General features: G+C 44.1%; 1 protein-coding gene across 1 annotated transcript; it reads left to right on the top strand.

Moving 5' to 3' along the window:
• The first annotated feature begins 13539 nt into the window (after window positions 1–13539).
• LOC149323196 (uncharacterized) lies at window positions 13540–16888 on the top strand. The gene is made up of 4 exons (XM_089537797.1): window positions 13540–14408; window positions 15775–15993; window positions 16291–16362; window positions 16725–16888. The coding sequence occupies exons 1-4, from the start codon at window positions 13763–13765 to the stop codon at window positions 16877–16879; spliced, it is 1092 nt and encodes a 363-aa protein (XP_089393923.1). The 5' UTR covers window positions 13540–13762; the 3' UTR covers window positions 16880–16888.

The following is a 16888-nucleotide window of genomic DNA, read 5'->3' as shown; positions in this document are numbered from 1 at the left end:
TAGATAGATGGATAGATAGATGGATGGATAAAAAGACACAACGACAGGAAGGCAGGCAGTTAGAGATACTAGCTGAGACATTTACAGACTAGCTGAGGCAATGACAGTCTTTTAGATAGATAGATAGATAGATAGATAGATAGATAGATAGATAGATAGATAGATAGATAGATAGATAGATGGGCAGACATTTAAGTAGATAGATAGATGGAAGGAAGGATGGATAGATGGATGGATGGATGCATGGATGGATGGATGGATGGTTAGAAAGACATAAGGGTAGATAGACAGACAGAGAGACTAGATGAGATATTGAGATGAATGGAAAGATAGATAGATAGATAGATAGACAAACCTTTCTATAGTCTCCTAGATAGACAGCCCTCCGCAGTAGAACCATTTCCATACACAGGAACACCTCAATGATAGCCTTGTATGCTGTTGACTTTCCCACACCGAAAAAAGTTCCAACTGTGGCATATGAGCCACCATGTGCCAGGTACAATATGGCCATGGCAATTTGCTTTTCTACAGGAACTGCCTTGCGGAACCGTGTGTTTTGCCGGGAAAGATGGGGACGCAGCTCGTCAGCAATCATTTTGAAAACCGCGCGTGGCATTCTGAAATACTGCTTCCAATTACAGTCAGACCAGACAGTTCTAGCATACACGTTCCAGTGAACATCAGTCTTGGGGTATATCCACCACCTCCTAGCCATCGGTTGAAAGCAGTTCTGGGCGCCTTGCCGAAATAAAAAAAGCATTTCATCCAATATTAAAATATATCTTCTCATTTCTTCAGCATGCTCCCCGCTGTCACACAATGTCAAAACAGCTCCGCATTGGACCAAGAGATTGTCAATAAGCAATGGGATCAATGAAAACATATACTCAAATTTCTGACGACGATCCATGATTGCTGAGATCACGAGCAAAGGTAAACCAGGTACCAGTGGGAGGGAAATGTATATAAGGCTAGCAGCGCTTATGATGTTTGATCGATTAAGCACCCTGATTGGTCCAATTTTTTAAAAAAACCGCCAAAAATAAATCGTTTTACAAACGGTCAACACATGTGGAAACGATGCCAAAAGATAAATCGCTTCCAAATAATCCGGTTTAAGCTTACGTCATTCTGACGTACTATTGATTGACAGCTCCAAATAAGGTATGGAGGAGAAAAACCGCTTTATTTAAACACCGATTTCATGACAAGTAGGAACGTTTGCAGGTAAATACATCGATTTAAATTGCCAGATGGGCACGATAAAAAAAGCGGTTCTGAAAGCGGGATAAGAACAGTGTTTTTTTGAATCGATTTTATTAAAACCGTATCATCTTAAACCGTTTCAAATCTTAAGTGAGAACACCCCGTGTGTATAAGTTAGCCTCAAAGGTGCTACAAGATCTCTTTGCATAGTAATATTCCAGACTATCACAGCTATGTCTTTGAATTCTACTGCTATGAAGAGAAGTTGAAGGATTTGGGCACACTCAGCTTGGTGAAGAGAAGACTTAGATGCAACGTGAGCACACTCTTTAAATATACCTCAAGGGCTGCCACAAAGAGGTGGCAGTATATATAGATACAAAACAAACAGATGGGTCTTGGAACGGATCAAGCCAGAGGTTTCATTAGAAGCCAAGATGATAAAACTGAGGCTGATGTACTTTGGCCATATAATGAGGAGGCATGGATCACTGGAAAAGACAATAATGCCAGGAAAGGTAGAGGGCAGAAGAAGGAGGGGAAGACCACATGACAGATGGATGGACTCAGCCAGGTAGGATACAGGCATGGGATTGCAAGAACGAAGCAGTGAAGTGAAAGATAGGAGTTCTTGGAGGTGTCTCATCCACAGGGTCACCATGAGTTGCGATTGACTCGGGGGTAGTTAACAACAAAAATGGTTTTAAGTAACAGGAGGGCAGATTTCAATTGAAAATTAGAAGGAACTTCTTGATAGTGAGAGAGGCTCATCTAGAGAAGTGATGAGGAGGCAGTAAGCAAAGGCTTTGACCTGATGACCCAAAGGAACCCTTCCAACATGATGACTCTATGAAATCTGAATTTTGTAGAGAAGGTAAATTTGCAAAATCTGACAAGCAACACTGCTGAAAATTCTGTAGTCTTTTTTTTTGCAGCAGACACCCACATGTAAACTCACTAATCCCTTCCAAACCTATTCTTCTATTTCATTAAGTGTACCTAGACCAGCGGTTCCCAACCTTTGTTGGGTCGCGACCCCCATTGTGGGCAACAGTCCCACCCGTGACCTCCCTGATTGGTTAGGAGGCCAGGTAGGGGTGGGACTTTTGACCGCCTACAAGCCCTACCCCTACCTGGCCTCCCAACCAATCAGGGAGGCCACTGGTGAAGAAGGGGCGGGACTTCCGGCCGCAAAGGCCACTGGGGCTTGCAGTCCTGTCCTTGTCTTCTTCTACCCGTGGGTGCCTTCAATGGCACCCACAGGGAGAAGCGGAGAGGCAGTGGCGGCCCCGGCCCCTTCTGCTTGCGGGTGCTGGCACTAGCGCTGGCACCCGCAGGGAGAAAAGGAGGTGGGGGAGTCCCAACCTGGTGACCCCCAAGAAAGGGTCAAGCGACCCCAAAGGGGTCGCGACCCCCAGGTTGGGAACCCCTGACCTAGACATATGACACTTGTGGGTGCTGATGGCTGGCAGTGAGGTTTGTGCTCTACCTAAGAGAGTGGTGCTTTTGTAACCATTCAGCTTAGGAGGCAAACGGCATGATTGAAGGTATTAGCTTGTTTGAAAAAACTGTTGAGTAATTGTTGAATCATTGTGGGCAATAATAATAATAATAATAATAATAATAAAATTTATTTATATCCCGCCTCCCTACACAATGCAGTCAGGGCGGTTTACAAAGTTAAAATATACAGTCCAAGGCCCCAACCCACCCACCCTTAAAATACAATTAAACAATGTGAAATTTAAAACATACTTTAAAAGCAATTCAATAAACTGTGGTGAAGTCAGAGGTCGGCATTTGATTTTCCTTCTGATGACCAGGGGACTATTCAGGAAAGGCCTGCCGAAAGAGATCCGTCTTTATAACTTTTTAAAAGCTATTTAGGGTGGTAATATGACGGATCTCGTCCAGCAGGCCATTCCACAGTCTGGGAGCAATAGCTGAGAAAGTCCTCTGGGAAGTCGCAGACAGCCTTGTTTTACAAGGCTGTAACAGATTTTCCCCTGAGGATCTAAGTGTGTGGGGAGGATTATATGGAAGGAGGCAGTCCCGAAAATAGGTTGGACCCAAGCAATTTAGGGCTTTAAAGGTAATAACCAACACCTTGTACTGGGCCCGGAAACTGATGGGCAGCCAGTGAAGTGATCTTAAGATTGGTATTATATGGTCTCTTCTGGATGTACCAGAGACCAGTCTGGCTGCCATGTTCTGAACTAATTGAAGTTTCCGGACCAAGCATGAGGGTAGCCCCATGTAGAGTGCATTACAGAAATCAAGGCGTGAGGTTACCAGTGCATGTACTACAGTCTCAAGGCCCCTGACTTCCAGGAAAGGGTGCAGCTGGCGTATCAGCTGGAACTGATAACAGGCACTCCTGACTGTCGCATTCACCTGATTTGTCATGTGAAGCGACAAATCTAGGAGCACCCCCAGACTGCGAACACAGTCCTTTGAGGATAGTGTCATCAACGTATTGATAACACCCCGCTCCATGTCTACGGGTGATCTCACCCAATGGCTTCATGTAAATATTAAAAAGCGTAGGGGATAGAATGGCGCCCTGAGGAACGCCAGATTGTAGCTCTCTCTTAGAGCAACTGTCTCCCAGCATCACCATCTGGAACCTACCCGAGAGGTAGGAACAGAGACACTGCAAAGCTGTGCATCCAATTCCTAGCTCCCTCAGGTGTTCCAAAAGGATACCATGGTTGATGGTATTGAAGGCCGCTGAGATGTCCAAGAGCACCAACAGGGTCACACTTTCCCTGTCAATGCCCTGACGGAGATCATCGACCAAGGCGATCAGGGCAGTCTCCATTCTGTATCCCAACCTGAAGCCAGTTTGAAATGGATCGAGATAGTCGGTCTCATCCAAGACTGCTTGATGATGGTTTGCAACTGCCCTCTTGATCACCTTGCCCAAAAACAGAATAAGAGATACCGGCCGATAATTGGACTTTTCCAGGGAATCAAGGGAAGGTTTCTTTAATATTGGTTTAACCACAGCCAGTTTTAAACAGGTTGGAAAACAGCCTTCCCTGAAGGAGGCATTGATTAGATAGATCTTAACAGTTTAATGGTTGTTTCACCTCCCTGGATGGCCAGCCAAGATGGGAAGAGATCAAGAGAACAAGTGGTCTTTCTAACTTTACCAATCAGCTTGTCAACGTCATGAGTACTCATAGACTCAAACCGATCCAAAATAACCTCATTAATGGAGTCGCTGGATGCCTCTCTTATTGTTTCTGCAGTAATGCCAGCGTCTAAGTCGGTCCTTATCTTGAAGTAATCATGAAAACTGTCACAGCAGGTCTTAGTGGGTTGTAATAAAGGATTCAGAGTGGAAGGAGTCTGGGTTAACCTCTTTACCACCCTGAAAAGCTCTTTCCCGACAAGACTTCACACGTGTCTTGTCAGATAGGTGCCGAGTCTTTCGCCGGCGGCTCTCTAACCATTGTTCAGCTAGTATCCCTTTCACTCATAGTCTTGTTCAGCTAGGTGTTCCCCATCCTATATCTATACATTTCATTTTTTGTCCCTAAGTGCAGTACCTTACATTTCTCTATGTTCAAAATCATTTTGTTATCTTTGGCCCAGCTTTCTAATCTATTAAGGGCATTTTTAATTTTGATCCTGTCCTCTGGGGTATTGCCTATTCTTCCTAATTTGGTGTCATCTGCAAATTTGATAAGCATGCCCTCTATTCCTTTGTCCAAGTCATAGATAAAGACTGATAAAGTGGTATTCACTGGGCCCAGGACAGAACCCCCTATGGCAAGCCATTGGTCACTTCTCTCCGGGATGAAAAGGAGCCATGGCTGACCACCCTTCGAGTTCGGCCGGTCAACAAATTATAAATTCATGTAACATTTACCTTGTGTAGCCCACATTTTACAAGCTTGTTTGCAAGAATGTCATGGGGGACCTTGTCAAAGGCTTTACTGAAATCAAGATATGCAATATCTCCCCAACTGCATCCGGGGCCAAAGAAGGCAGCAGAGGAAGGCAGCATTGAGAGAGTGTGTCAGGAGTGGTAAGCTTGAAAAGCCATTCCCCCAGCCCTCAGGAAGACCAGCCAGCCAGCCAGAGGATTTTATCCGCGATTGCTCCCACTTTATGGAATGGCCTGCCGGAGGAGATCCGTCAAATCACCAACCTAGAGAGCTTCAAAAAAACTGTCAAGATGGATCTCTTCCGGCAGGCCTTCCCAGAATAGAACCCGGCCACATAAAGCTCCCCCCCACAGACGTATATAAATGAAGACTCTGCCCACAGTTATTTTATTATTGTATTGTTGCTTTTAGATTTTATTGTCTGTAATTTTAATGGATACAATTGTTTAATCCTTTTTAAGGGTGGTGGTGGAAATTGTATATCTTGTATTTTTTAAAAGTACGCCTCTTTGATTGTGGTAACAAAAAGCGAGATATAAATTAGTTTTATTATTTATTATTTATTACAGCATTGCCTTCATCTACCAAACTGGTAATGATTGAGTTCTAATGGAGCAAGATTTGAGAAAGGGCCTAGCCGAGCACCATATGGCAATAGCAATTACATTTCTATACTGCTTTTCAGTGCACTTAAGCACTCCGTAAGCTGTTTACAATGTATGATCAAATTGCCTCCAACAATCTGGGTACTCATTTTGGCCACCACCGGAGGATGCAAGGCTGATTCGACCCTGGAGCCCCTGGCTGGGATTGACCTCACAACCTTGTGGTTTGTGAGAGAGTGGCTGCAATACAGCAGGGACGTAGCCAAGGGGGGGGGGGTTCTGGGGGTCCGGACCCCCCCCTTCCATTAGAAAAATGAATGGTGTGTGTTGCTGCACCGCCGCACTCAAGCCTCATTATAATGGTGGTACTTAGTCTGGACCCCCCCTTCCTAAAATCCTAGCTACGTCCCTGAATACAGGCATTTTACCACAGCAACACTACAAGTGGATTTGTGGTATTGGCTTTGCTTCAAATTGTTTTAGAATTGCTATATACAATGTCATTATTTTCCTCTGTAAAATTTTCTATTCAAGGCTTTTTTAGCTGAGCATTTATTGATTAATTTTTGAGATACTACTTTGTTTAATTAAGAAGTTGGATATAGGTTGCAAAAAGAAAAAGAAAAGGGGGGAAGAAAAGAATAGTACCCATGCTACATTTGCAAGTAGCATGGGTACTATTTGGGGACAATGGTTATCAAGGTACAGGTTTGAATTCACCTGTGGTCCCACCCTTCACTCTGGTGGGTCCCAGTTCTTCCACCTGCCCAGTACCTCTTTTTACCACCCCCTTCTATTCTTTAAGTTCCATTTTAAGTTTTTCATCTTTTTGCCTCTCCTGTCTTTTTATTTCTGACATCCTTTGTATAAAAAGCCCCCTCACATATGCCTTACTTGCATCCCAAACCACTTTTAACTTAGTTTCTTTCCCGCTATTCTCTTTAAAGAAAAAACTTAAATCATTCCTTATTCTCTTAACAAAATCTCCATCTTCCAAGATATTCTCATTCATTCTCCAGCCTCTATTTATCTGTCTGCCCATATTAAGCTCTACCTCAATCATATTATGGTCCGAAAAAGTCCTTGGCCATATTTCCATATTCTTTATACGAACTAGTAATGGTTTTGAAAATAATGCTAAATCTATTCTTGAATAGGACTTATGTGCCACCGAAAAAAAAGTAAAACCCGCTTTGTTACCATTGCGGTGCGTCCACACATCACTTAATCTAAACAGCTCTTTTAAATCAAAAAAAGTTTTAGGTAATTTACCTTGAAATTTTTTCTGTTTTTTACTTTGTGTTTTCCTATCCCATTTCAGGTTTAACACTCCATTAAAGTCTCCAGTCATGATCAAATTAATATCCTTTAAGTCACTTAATTCCTCTTTTTTTTCATGCAGATCATAAATGTTACAAATCAAATATTTAGTACCATCAACTGTAATTTCCACACAAATCCATCTTCCATCCGTGTCCTTACAGATTTATTTATTTATTTACGTATTTATATAATTTAGATTAGTTTCAGATCCCATTTTGAGTTAACAAAAGTTGCAACACCTCTTTTCCGTTTATTAATAGTGGCACAAAATAAAGTGCCAAATTTACTATTCCTTAAATATTTAACATCCCCATCTTTCAATTTAATTTCCTGTAAACATATCACATCAAAGTTTTTATTATTCAGAAAATAAGCTTTCTTCTCTTCTTCTCTTGGCTAATTCCTTTAATATTCCATGATAATATTTTGAATCCCATTTTCCCAATTATCAGAATTTATATTTCAGCAAGAAAACTATTTTTTACATATACCAAATGCACAGAGGGGGGATGGCAGGGGAAAAATTAACCAAGAAACCCCAGTAGCTATCTCAATCCCCCTACTGCCCCTCCCACTCTTACATTCGTTTCTAAATCCTCCCTTTCTAGACTTTCTTTTCTCTCCAGCACTTCCCTTGGTAAACTTTCCCCTTTTGCTTTATTCTGATTTCCTTCTTCTCTTTTGTCCTTTCTCTCCCTCTTATCTCTTTCTTTTTCCCTTTCTTTTTCCCTTTCTTCTTTAGTCTCTCCACTGAGTTTTTCATAAAAATTCTTTGCCTGTTCTATTGTATTTATTTTATATCTTTTTTGTTGGTAATTAAAGATTACTCCCTCAAGTTTATCCCACTTGTAGAAAATTTCCTTTTTTTGCAGCAATATTGTTAAAAATTTATATTCCTGCCTCCTCCTGATTATTTGCACGGGCAAATCTTTATAAATTTCTATGATCTTATCATCCACAATCAACTTCTTTTCATAGTTCCTTCTCAGTATTATATCTCTAATCCTAGTAGTTGTGAAGCAAATTGTGATGTCCCTGTCCAATTTTCTTTCTATGGCGAATTTAGAGGTGACTCTAAAGATCTTATCTACCTGAGCCTCTAAAAGATCTTCATCAAGTTCAATATATTCAGCCAATATAGGGATAACCTTATCATATAATTTTTCTCCTTGTTCTTCTTTTAGACCCCGAATCTTAATAGCCCACTCCCTATAGCGAACCTCTTGTAGTAGTCCATTCTGTTGTTCTCTCGTTAAACCTCTTTCTAAGTCTTCCGTTCTCTTTTCTAGATTTTCTGTCCTTTCTATCGCCTCCTCCACCTCCACTCTAATTCCCGAGATCTCTTTTGTTAAATTATCTATTTTCTTCCCTAAACCATCAAATTCTTTTTACACCTCCTCCCTAATTCTTTGTATGTCTTCTTTCGTTTCGGCCCGAGATTCCTTCAACTCATCCCGGATCTCTTTCTTAAAATTCTTTTTAAATTCCCTCAGTTCCTGTAAAATAACATCACTTGTATCAGATTGTCCAATCGATCCCCTTCTTGACGTCATACTTCTAGTTTGCATTCAAACACCACTAGAGTCACCACAAACAAATCGTTGTATCAAATTCACAATAAACCAAAAGAAAAAAGACAGCAACAATTTCCCAAGGTCAGTCCTATACAAGATATTCCTTGTTATCAGTACATTAATTGTCTTTCTTTTTAGCTTTTAGAGTATATATTAGTCTATTTTATAACATTGTTCTCATGAAGCCAAAGGAAAAAAAGCCATAAATTTATAGCTCAGCTTTGATGATTTGAGTAATGTCCTCTTCATTCGAAACATCAGCTGCCAAATTGGTCTCTAGATGAGCTCACATGTGTTATCCATTTGCAATAAAGACTCCGCTGCTATCACACCCGGCGCGTTTCAGCTGTTTCAAAGTGCTCAGTTTATTTTGTTTAAGCACAGCTGTTTTCCCTCCAAACTCCTTGCTAGTTAAACTGTATATCCAATCTGTCTATGTCACTCCAAAAAGGAAAAAAGAAACAAATGCAATTTGAGCTTTCAACTTTTAGCCTTCAACCTTTATAGTTGGTATAACTCTTGTCAATAATTCACTAGATTTCCATTATACGATTATTTTACATATAGTCCGTATAGTCCATTAGCCTTTCAACTTTTTTTCCCCCAATTTTGCTTCTTTAATTATCTATTAACCGCTCCTCCACTTGACCGGTGTTTGCCTTTCTTTTATCCAGCAGGTTCAAATAAACCTCAAGAGAATATTCTTCTAATACACATACATAAAAGTTGATTGAGGGGAGTTAAGAGAAGTTGCTTGATAAATACTTTCTCTGATTATTTATTTATCCCCATCAAATGCTCTTCAATTTCCCTTGTTCCAGCTTATGAGGAGAGGAATGAGTAGTCCACCAAAACAAAGTTCCAAATAGCAAAGTCAAAATAAATCTTACTGGGATTTTCCTTCTATAGCAAAAAAAATTTCCATTGCTTTCTCGTTAGGCTTATTTGGAGGAGCCCGAAAATAATTTGTCAAAAAAAAAGATACCGCGTAGCTTCTTTACAGAAACAAGGTTACCTTTTTCTGATAACTGACTGCCGTGGAGATAGTGCTCAGAAGCTTCTTTGTCTAAAGAAGATTTTAAGTCTGTCCTTCACACTCCTCCTCCAGGCTCCTCTGCTCCAAAACAAGTTTGCCGCGTAGACTGGTTCCTTTCGGAAACAACCCCAACAACGAATGCCCTCTACCTCCACTCCTTCTTCTCTTTCACTTCTCCCTTCTGAGGTCCGTTTCCAGAGAAGAGGTTTGGGTTTACAACGGGCCTCGTACCCTGGAGTTTCCCCATTCCAGGGTATCCCCAGCTAATAGGCTTGTTGCGGTTGAAGAGGGATAGCGTGGAGCCTCCGTCTCGCGCTTCCTAACGTCTCCGCGGCTAACCCGGAAGTCTTTACCACCCCATTCTATGACAGAGCACAGCTTTCTTGTAAGACTGATGCAGTACCAGTTCCCTACATACACAGAGCAAAGAAACTCATGGGAGTTGGAGTTGGCTAGAGATTAAGGCTGGAACTTAATAGTGAGCAAGGATGTGAAGAAGGGAACGTAATAGTGAATTGTATTTTGTATGAGCATTATTATTATTATTATTATTATTATTATTATTTTGTTTTTTTAGCTGACTTAAGATGGTTTTACCTCCAAAGGCAGTATAAAAGACATTTGAAATGAATAAACAATATAAATCACAGACAAGGTGAGGGGGGATGAAAATCAGTCTATGACTTTATCTTGTTTCTAAAAGAATAATATATTTTTAAACAGAGAAACACATTAGAGTTACAATTATGACAACTTTAACTAACAACCTTCCTTGTGCAAAACACTTTGTCTTTGGTCATGTCTGTTTTTCCTACCATTACCACTGTCTCCCTCCCATGTCCTTGCATCACTACATGAGCACAGTACAGGAACCTCTGCATTAATTTATCTTCATGGATTGCATTGATTGCAAATGTAGTAGTCTGACAATGGAAGAACTTTCTGCCCTAGACATGCTATATGATACCGTGTCCTACAACTGCAGCATAAAACCATTGTGTCCCCTTGTCCAAAGTTTCCTTTACAGGAAGTTTGGGGACATGTTGACCACTGACTTGCCTCTCTGTCAGCTAGCTCTAATATATATGTGGACAATACTGCCTTCACAACCTCCACATCCGAAGATATTTGTAGTACTTTTTTGTGCATATGGGTGTACTCAGGATTCCTTCTTTTCCTTATCTTTCTGTTCTTGCAAACACAGTTCATGTGCCTGGCTACCTGTATGCCTATCCAGGACCTTGCTGTCTCACTTACTATGTTGCTGCATTCCTCACCACATATGGCTGCATATGCGTTTAATATCGTGTGTATTCCACAGTCATAGGAATTTGTTTGTTGTAGTGTATCCTCACATAAAAACACCTTCCATTCTTTCAAGTCTGTTTGCAAGGTCACCAATGCTAACTGATAACAGGCTGCCGCAAGGCACAGAAGAATGTATCCATGCTGTTGTGTTCTTTCTTTGTTTTTCATTGAATCAATGATAATTACCTCTTGAGTTGCAAAAACTATAATCCCAAGTAGCCAATGCTGGCCAGGACCAGCAATATCCGTGTTGAATGGTACCAGAAGCAAGTCTTTGTTGAGAGCAAAATTTGTCTCCAGAAAACTGTAGAAAACATCTGCATTGCCTAAGGCAACACTTTTATATATGTATGTTGGGCAGAGCAGGATTTTATTGTTTAACTGGTGCTGACAAATGAAACTAGAAATAGCTTCATCAATAACTTCATCTAACACCCATTTTCCAGGGTGTAATGATTCCTTTAGTATGGTTGGTAGTTTTGTCACATATTTCTGGTCTTTTACGCTTGGTTTTGTATTCCATGGTTTTCCATGTGCTGCAGCCTGCTGTTGTTCTGTGACTTCTTTTTTTGGAGTTGAATGTTTTATTAACCCAGTCTCTTGTGCAGCCACAGAGAAATCTGCTCCTTCAATTTCTGAAATATCGAGGACTGTGTCAGGGATCGTGTGGTTATCTGGAGGAAGATGTTCGTGGTATGACATACTGACAATGGAATCAGGTGCTGGGCTTACCCTGTAGTCATAGTCATCTGATCTGGGTTGTTTCCTTCCAGCTTTCTTTGATCTACCTCTCTTTCTTCTCATGAGTGTCGATAGGGAATAAGCGCGCTTATCAACTGGTTCCATGTAACAAACTGACATTTGAGCAGCAATAATATGATAACATTTCCCTGTACTGGTGCAGGAGCCGTGTGCAGGTGGCGGAAAAAGTGTAACTGCTTGCATTTTCCTACTGCGAACATCACGGACATTGAAGGTGCCTGATTGACAACAGAGGCCCCTTTCAGACTGACCCATAAAGCCTGGTCAGATCCGGGTCGATCCGGAAGGCCCCTCTTCGGGTCTACCCGGTCGCGAGTGCCCATTGCTTTTCCACCTTCGAAGCCACCCGCGGCAGTTTGACCCGGGTGAAAGTTCATATTCCCGCAATCCGAATAAATATGGGGCGTCTTACCCGGTCATTTGCGAACCTGTTCGGTTTTTCCGCATGTTAAGATCTGTCAATCAAGTGACGTAGGTGGCGACGTAGGTGCTGACGCACCCGGAACAGACCGGGGATTTTTTTTTTCTTTTGCTTTGGGTTGAAAGATTGTGCGCATGCGTGCGTTATGTATTCACCCCGTTTCTTTCCCCTAGTGTTTTTTTCGCTTCGATTCATTTTTCCGAACATTAACCGTCCCTTCCCCGGAAAGATTTCATTCTGATTGAATCTTCAACTTAAAAAAAAAATTACTGTAATTTTTGAAAACATATGCGCATGTGTGTGTTCTTTTCCCCCTCAGTTCTTATTTCATCCCGTTTATGAACATTCACAGTTCCGCCTTTCCCGGAAATTTTGCATACGTACCTCACCCTCCCCTTTTAACACGAAAAAATAACATTATTTTCAATTTTGAAAGCTTATGCGCACGCACGCCGTTTCTTTCTCGCGAGGTTCCCAACAGTCACGTGTCTTTTTTGTTTTTGTGTTGGTTTACATGTTTACTTCCGCTGTTGGCAATTGCCTTGCGACCACACATCTGCTGTCGCCATTTTGTCCGGCATTTGCAGTTCCAACAGTAAGAGCAGAAGATGCATCCCTTGTTGTATCTCATCCTGGCCCAACAAGCTATAATCAGGTCTGTTGTTGCGTTGTTGCGGCGCAGGCATAGGCGCCTCCAACAGTTCCACTGTATGCTCGCTGCGAACAGGAGGAGGGCGAGTAGGAGGAAGCACGCTCGCAGGAAGAGTAGCCTCGTGGTTGGTCGCCTTGCCCAGCAAACTGTAGCGACTGTGGGTGGGAGAATTTCCCAATGTCTCCGGCCATTGCCCAGGAGGTGGTGGGTCTACCCACACGAGACGGACTTCTGGCCGAAGCTGTTATGCACCGTTTGGTCCGATGAAAAATGGATAGAGCATCTGAGGATGCCTAGGAGGCTTTTCCTGCTTATTGTGGAACAGCTGCGTCCGGAGATCTGCAGGGAGGACACCCGTCTGCGCTCCGCCATACCGATGGAGAAGAGGGTGGCAATCGCACTTTGGATCCTGGCTAACCAGGGGTCCTATGGCACAGCGGCCACCCGGTTCGGCGTGGGGAAATCGACAGTGTGCACCATTTTTATTTCTGTAGTCCTGGCTATAGAGAAAGTCCTCCTTCACAAGACAGTGTACCTCGGGGACCACAGGAAGGTACTTAATATTGCTATTGCTGCCACTGATTACACCCTTTAGGGTAGGGAAAAGTCTAGATGCATTATTAACAAACTGTGAGCAAACCTTGGCTTTAGGGTGGGGATACCATAAATGTTATTATTTACCTACTTGCCATTTTTCTCATAATATTGCTATGATTACTTCCCATTCTTTCCTGGGATTTGTTGAAGGCGGTGTAAGTCTTCCTTCCCCCCTTCTTGCAGATCTACTTGTATATTTTCCTGCTTTGCATATAATAGTAACTACAACAACACTAACCTCTAAAGTTATTATCATTCAGCAATGGTTCTAGGTGGGGTGACACGCTATATCTATTTACATACATGCAGGTTTGTTCCATGACTGCCGACCTTTAGCCTTGCTGTGCTATTTACAGGTGTGCTGTTTCTATTCCAGATCATGGCAGGCTTCGAGGCTATGGGATTCCCACAAGTAATCGGGGCTGTTGATGGGTGCCACTGTCACATCATTTCGCCAGTGCGTCAGGGTGGGGAGTATATCAACCGCAAGGACACGTACAGCATGCTGTTGCAGGGAACAGTGGACCACACTGGACTATTCATCAATATGTGCATTGGATGGAGCGGGACCTCGCATGACGGCTTCGTTTTCCGCCACTCTTCCATCTACCAAACCATGCGTGCAGGCCTGTTTGTGCCAGGGAATCCTACTGTCACCATCTGTGGCAAGCAGGTGGGCCCACTGCTTATTGCAGATGCAGCATATGGGGTGAAAAACTGGGTCATGACCCCATTCAAAGGCACTCTCCAGCCGCGCCAGGCCCTGTATAATCGCCACCTCAATAGAGCCAGGAACACGGTGGAACGTGCCTTTGGCCGCTTGAAGGCAAGATGGCGGTGTCTCACCGCACCATTGGAGCTGGCAGAGGAGAACGTTAACTCTGTCATAGTGGCATGCTGCGTTCTCCACAACCTCGTGGAGACTGGAGGGCGCATTTTGGAGGGGGCACCATCTCGGCCAAGGCGATTTGTGCTTAATGCTGCCAGTTTACGCACTGCAAACGCCGACCGGGAAAAAGCAGATGGTGAGCAGACAAGGGAGGCACTGGTGCAGTATTTCTGGATTTAAAGCATCGGGTCCTTTAAACACTTGTCTACCACCGCTGTTTTGTGTTTTTTTCTCTTCACTGTTGCAAAAATAAAGGTTTGCCTTTGCTATTCCTTATGTTTTCCTTTTCTTCCTTGGAAACACAACATGCCATGAGCGTACTGCGAGATTGGGTGCGCGTGTTTAGGGATGTCATGACATTCACCCTGCATCTCCTTCTAGTGTTGGTGGGAGAGGGGAACTGTGAGAGCCATCACATGCCACGTTCAGTGGAACAAGCTTTGCACTCCCATTCAGTTGTGCAACTTTAGGTTATAGCTTGGTGGTGCATAAATCTCCTCCCATTACATCGTCTGCAGCTTTGCTGTGTTGGAACAGTGGAGGCCCTGACCACATGCACAGTTGTGCATTTCGCTGGTTTAATAAGCCACACCATTTGTTCCCTGTCCCATCAACTACCAGCTTCCCCCAACTTGCAATGCACTGGCCTCGCATGGAGCACCCCAATACAGGCCATAGTACGGATTGTGTCCTGCAGAATTCTTTAGGAGGGAGCAGTCTGGTTTCCTGAATAGGAAACAAGATCCAACCCTTTCTTCATGCAAGCGTTTACACAACATGTAACTGCCAAAAAAAAATTTGATAATTTATGCGCATGCACGCTATGCGCATAGTTTTAGGCCGCTCTGGGCCACCGTAGGGGAAGGGGAGTGATGTCACCGGCTGCACTCCTCCTCTAACGGCGCCAAGCTTGAGTTGACTACATTGTAACAATTTACCTGTGGAGCCCTCCAGCCATTGGCTAACAGGTGTAGGGCTACTTTTTGAAACTTTGGGCCCATGTGTGCGCAGAGTCTGTCCGTTGGGGGAAGATGGCGCCGAGGAGGCTCGCAAGGATCGAGCATTGGACGGCACAAGAAACCGACCTCCTGCTCGATTCTCTCTGCCGTACAGATGCGGGGTTGAGGCGGCTGATGCGATCCAGCAGCCACCCCAACCTCCATCTGTACGAGAGAGCCTCCCGGCACCTCGAAAGGCACGGTTGGAGACGGCTTCCGGTGCAATGCCGGACCAGGTTCAAAAATCTTAAGGCTGCTTTCTTCAAGGCCCGGGACATCGCCCAGGGCAGCCCCCCGCGACATGTCCGCCCGCCTTTCTACCAGAGGCTGGCGGACATGTGGCGGAGGGCAGGGCGGCCTGCAGCTCGGGAACGGAGGCCCCCGCCAGGTAAGTGTCAAAGGTTTGGCTACCGGTGGGGTTGCGCGGTGGGGTTGCACAAGTAGGGGGACGGAATGACTAATTGTGCGCATGATCTTTCCTTGAGACCGTTTATTTTTTTCCAGCCCCCGACTCTGATCGGGGAAGACCAAGGAGGAGGAGGGGGTCCCGGCGCCGTGAGCCTTCTTCCTCGCCGTCTTCCGAAGAGGAGGAACAGGAGGAGGAGGAGGAAGAGGAGGAGCCCTCCGTGTTGGGAGAGGAGGGAGAGGACGAGGCACCTGCTGTCCGCGAGTCACCAGCGGAGGAGGAGGAGGAGGAGGAGGAGGAGGCGGGGCAGATCGAGGGTACGTTGGATCAGGGAATGTCACGCAGGAGTTTGTTTTTGGAATTAGGTTGCCAAGGAAGAGGAAAACTAGACCGTGGGACACTATGTGGTCATCCACTCTGACCCTTCCAAGGGAGGTGTTATAGAAGCATATTTTGCTGTCAGGCCCCATTTCTGTTCTGTTGGAGGTAATGGCAAAGCAGTTGCTACGAGGTATGTTAGGACGCCCCCACCCCCCCACCCCCCCTGCGGCCGGTTAAACTGTCACACAACAAACCAAGTAATGTGTACTTAACTATTCTGTCATACCCAACAGCTGAGGAATCGCAGTCGCAGCCTGGACCGTCCCATGCTGCTGGGGTCGCTGCAGCGGCACCACCCGCACTTTGTGAGTTGCAAACATGTTTGCTCTAGTTAAATCTTGGCATTTAAGTCCTGCAGTACTATTAGCGGGAAGCAAGACTGTAGACAATTGTGCATGTATGTGTCCTGTCTATTTCTAGCAAGCTGACACATCAGTGTACATGTATGCTTTTTTGTGTGGAGGAGTGCATGCCACAAGGCGGTTGCCACAAGCAGGGCAACACTGTGGCACCTAAGTGTGGAAAGGCTGCTGTTACATGTCTGCTAAAGACATCATGTTAAGAGGAATACTAGATAGAGTAGTTTTGGTGCTAGTGAATATGTGACTGGCACTTTGGGGTGAAGAGAGTGTTGACACATCTATTTGTTCTTGTTTGTTGTCTGTAGGGTACTCCAATATTCTGTTACGAGTAGGGGCCCAAGACCAGAGGCTGGCCCTGATGGAGAAGAGGCTGTCCAGGCTCGAGGGCCTGGAACAGAGAGTGGAGAGGCTGGAGCGTGTCCTGCGCCAGCGCTGGCCGGAGGACTTTGAGGATGTGTAAATAGTTAAT

The sequence above is a fragment of the Sceloporus occidentalis genome, unplaced genomic scaffold, assembly GCF_023333645.1.
Source record: "Sceloporus occidentalis isolate IW3139 unplaced genomic scaffold, rSceOcc1.0.p SCAF_1, whole genome shotgun sequence".
Classification (NCBI taxonomy): Eukaryota; Metazoa; Chordata; class Lepidosauria; order Squamata; family Phrynosomatidae; genus Sceloporus; species Sceloporus occidentalis.
Note: the sequence above shows the minus strand (reverse complement) of the source record. Positions and strands in the feature narration are given on the sequence as shown.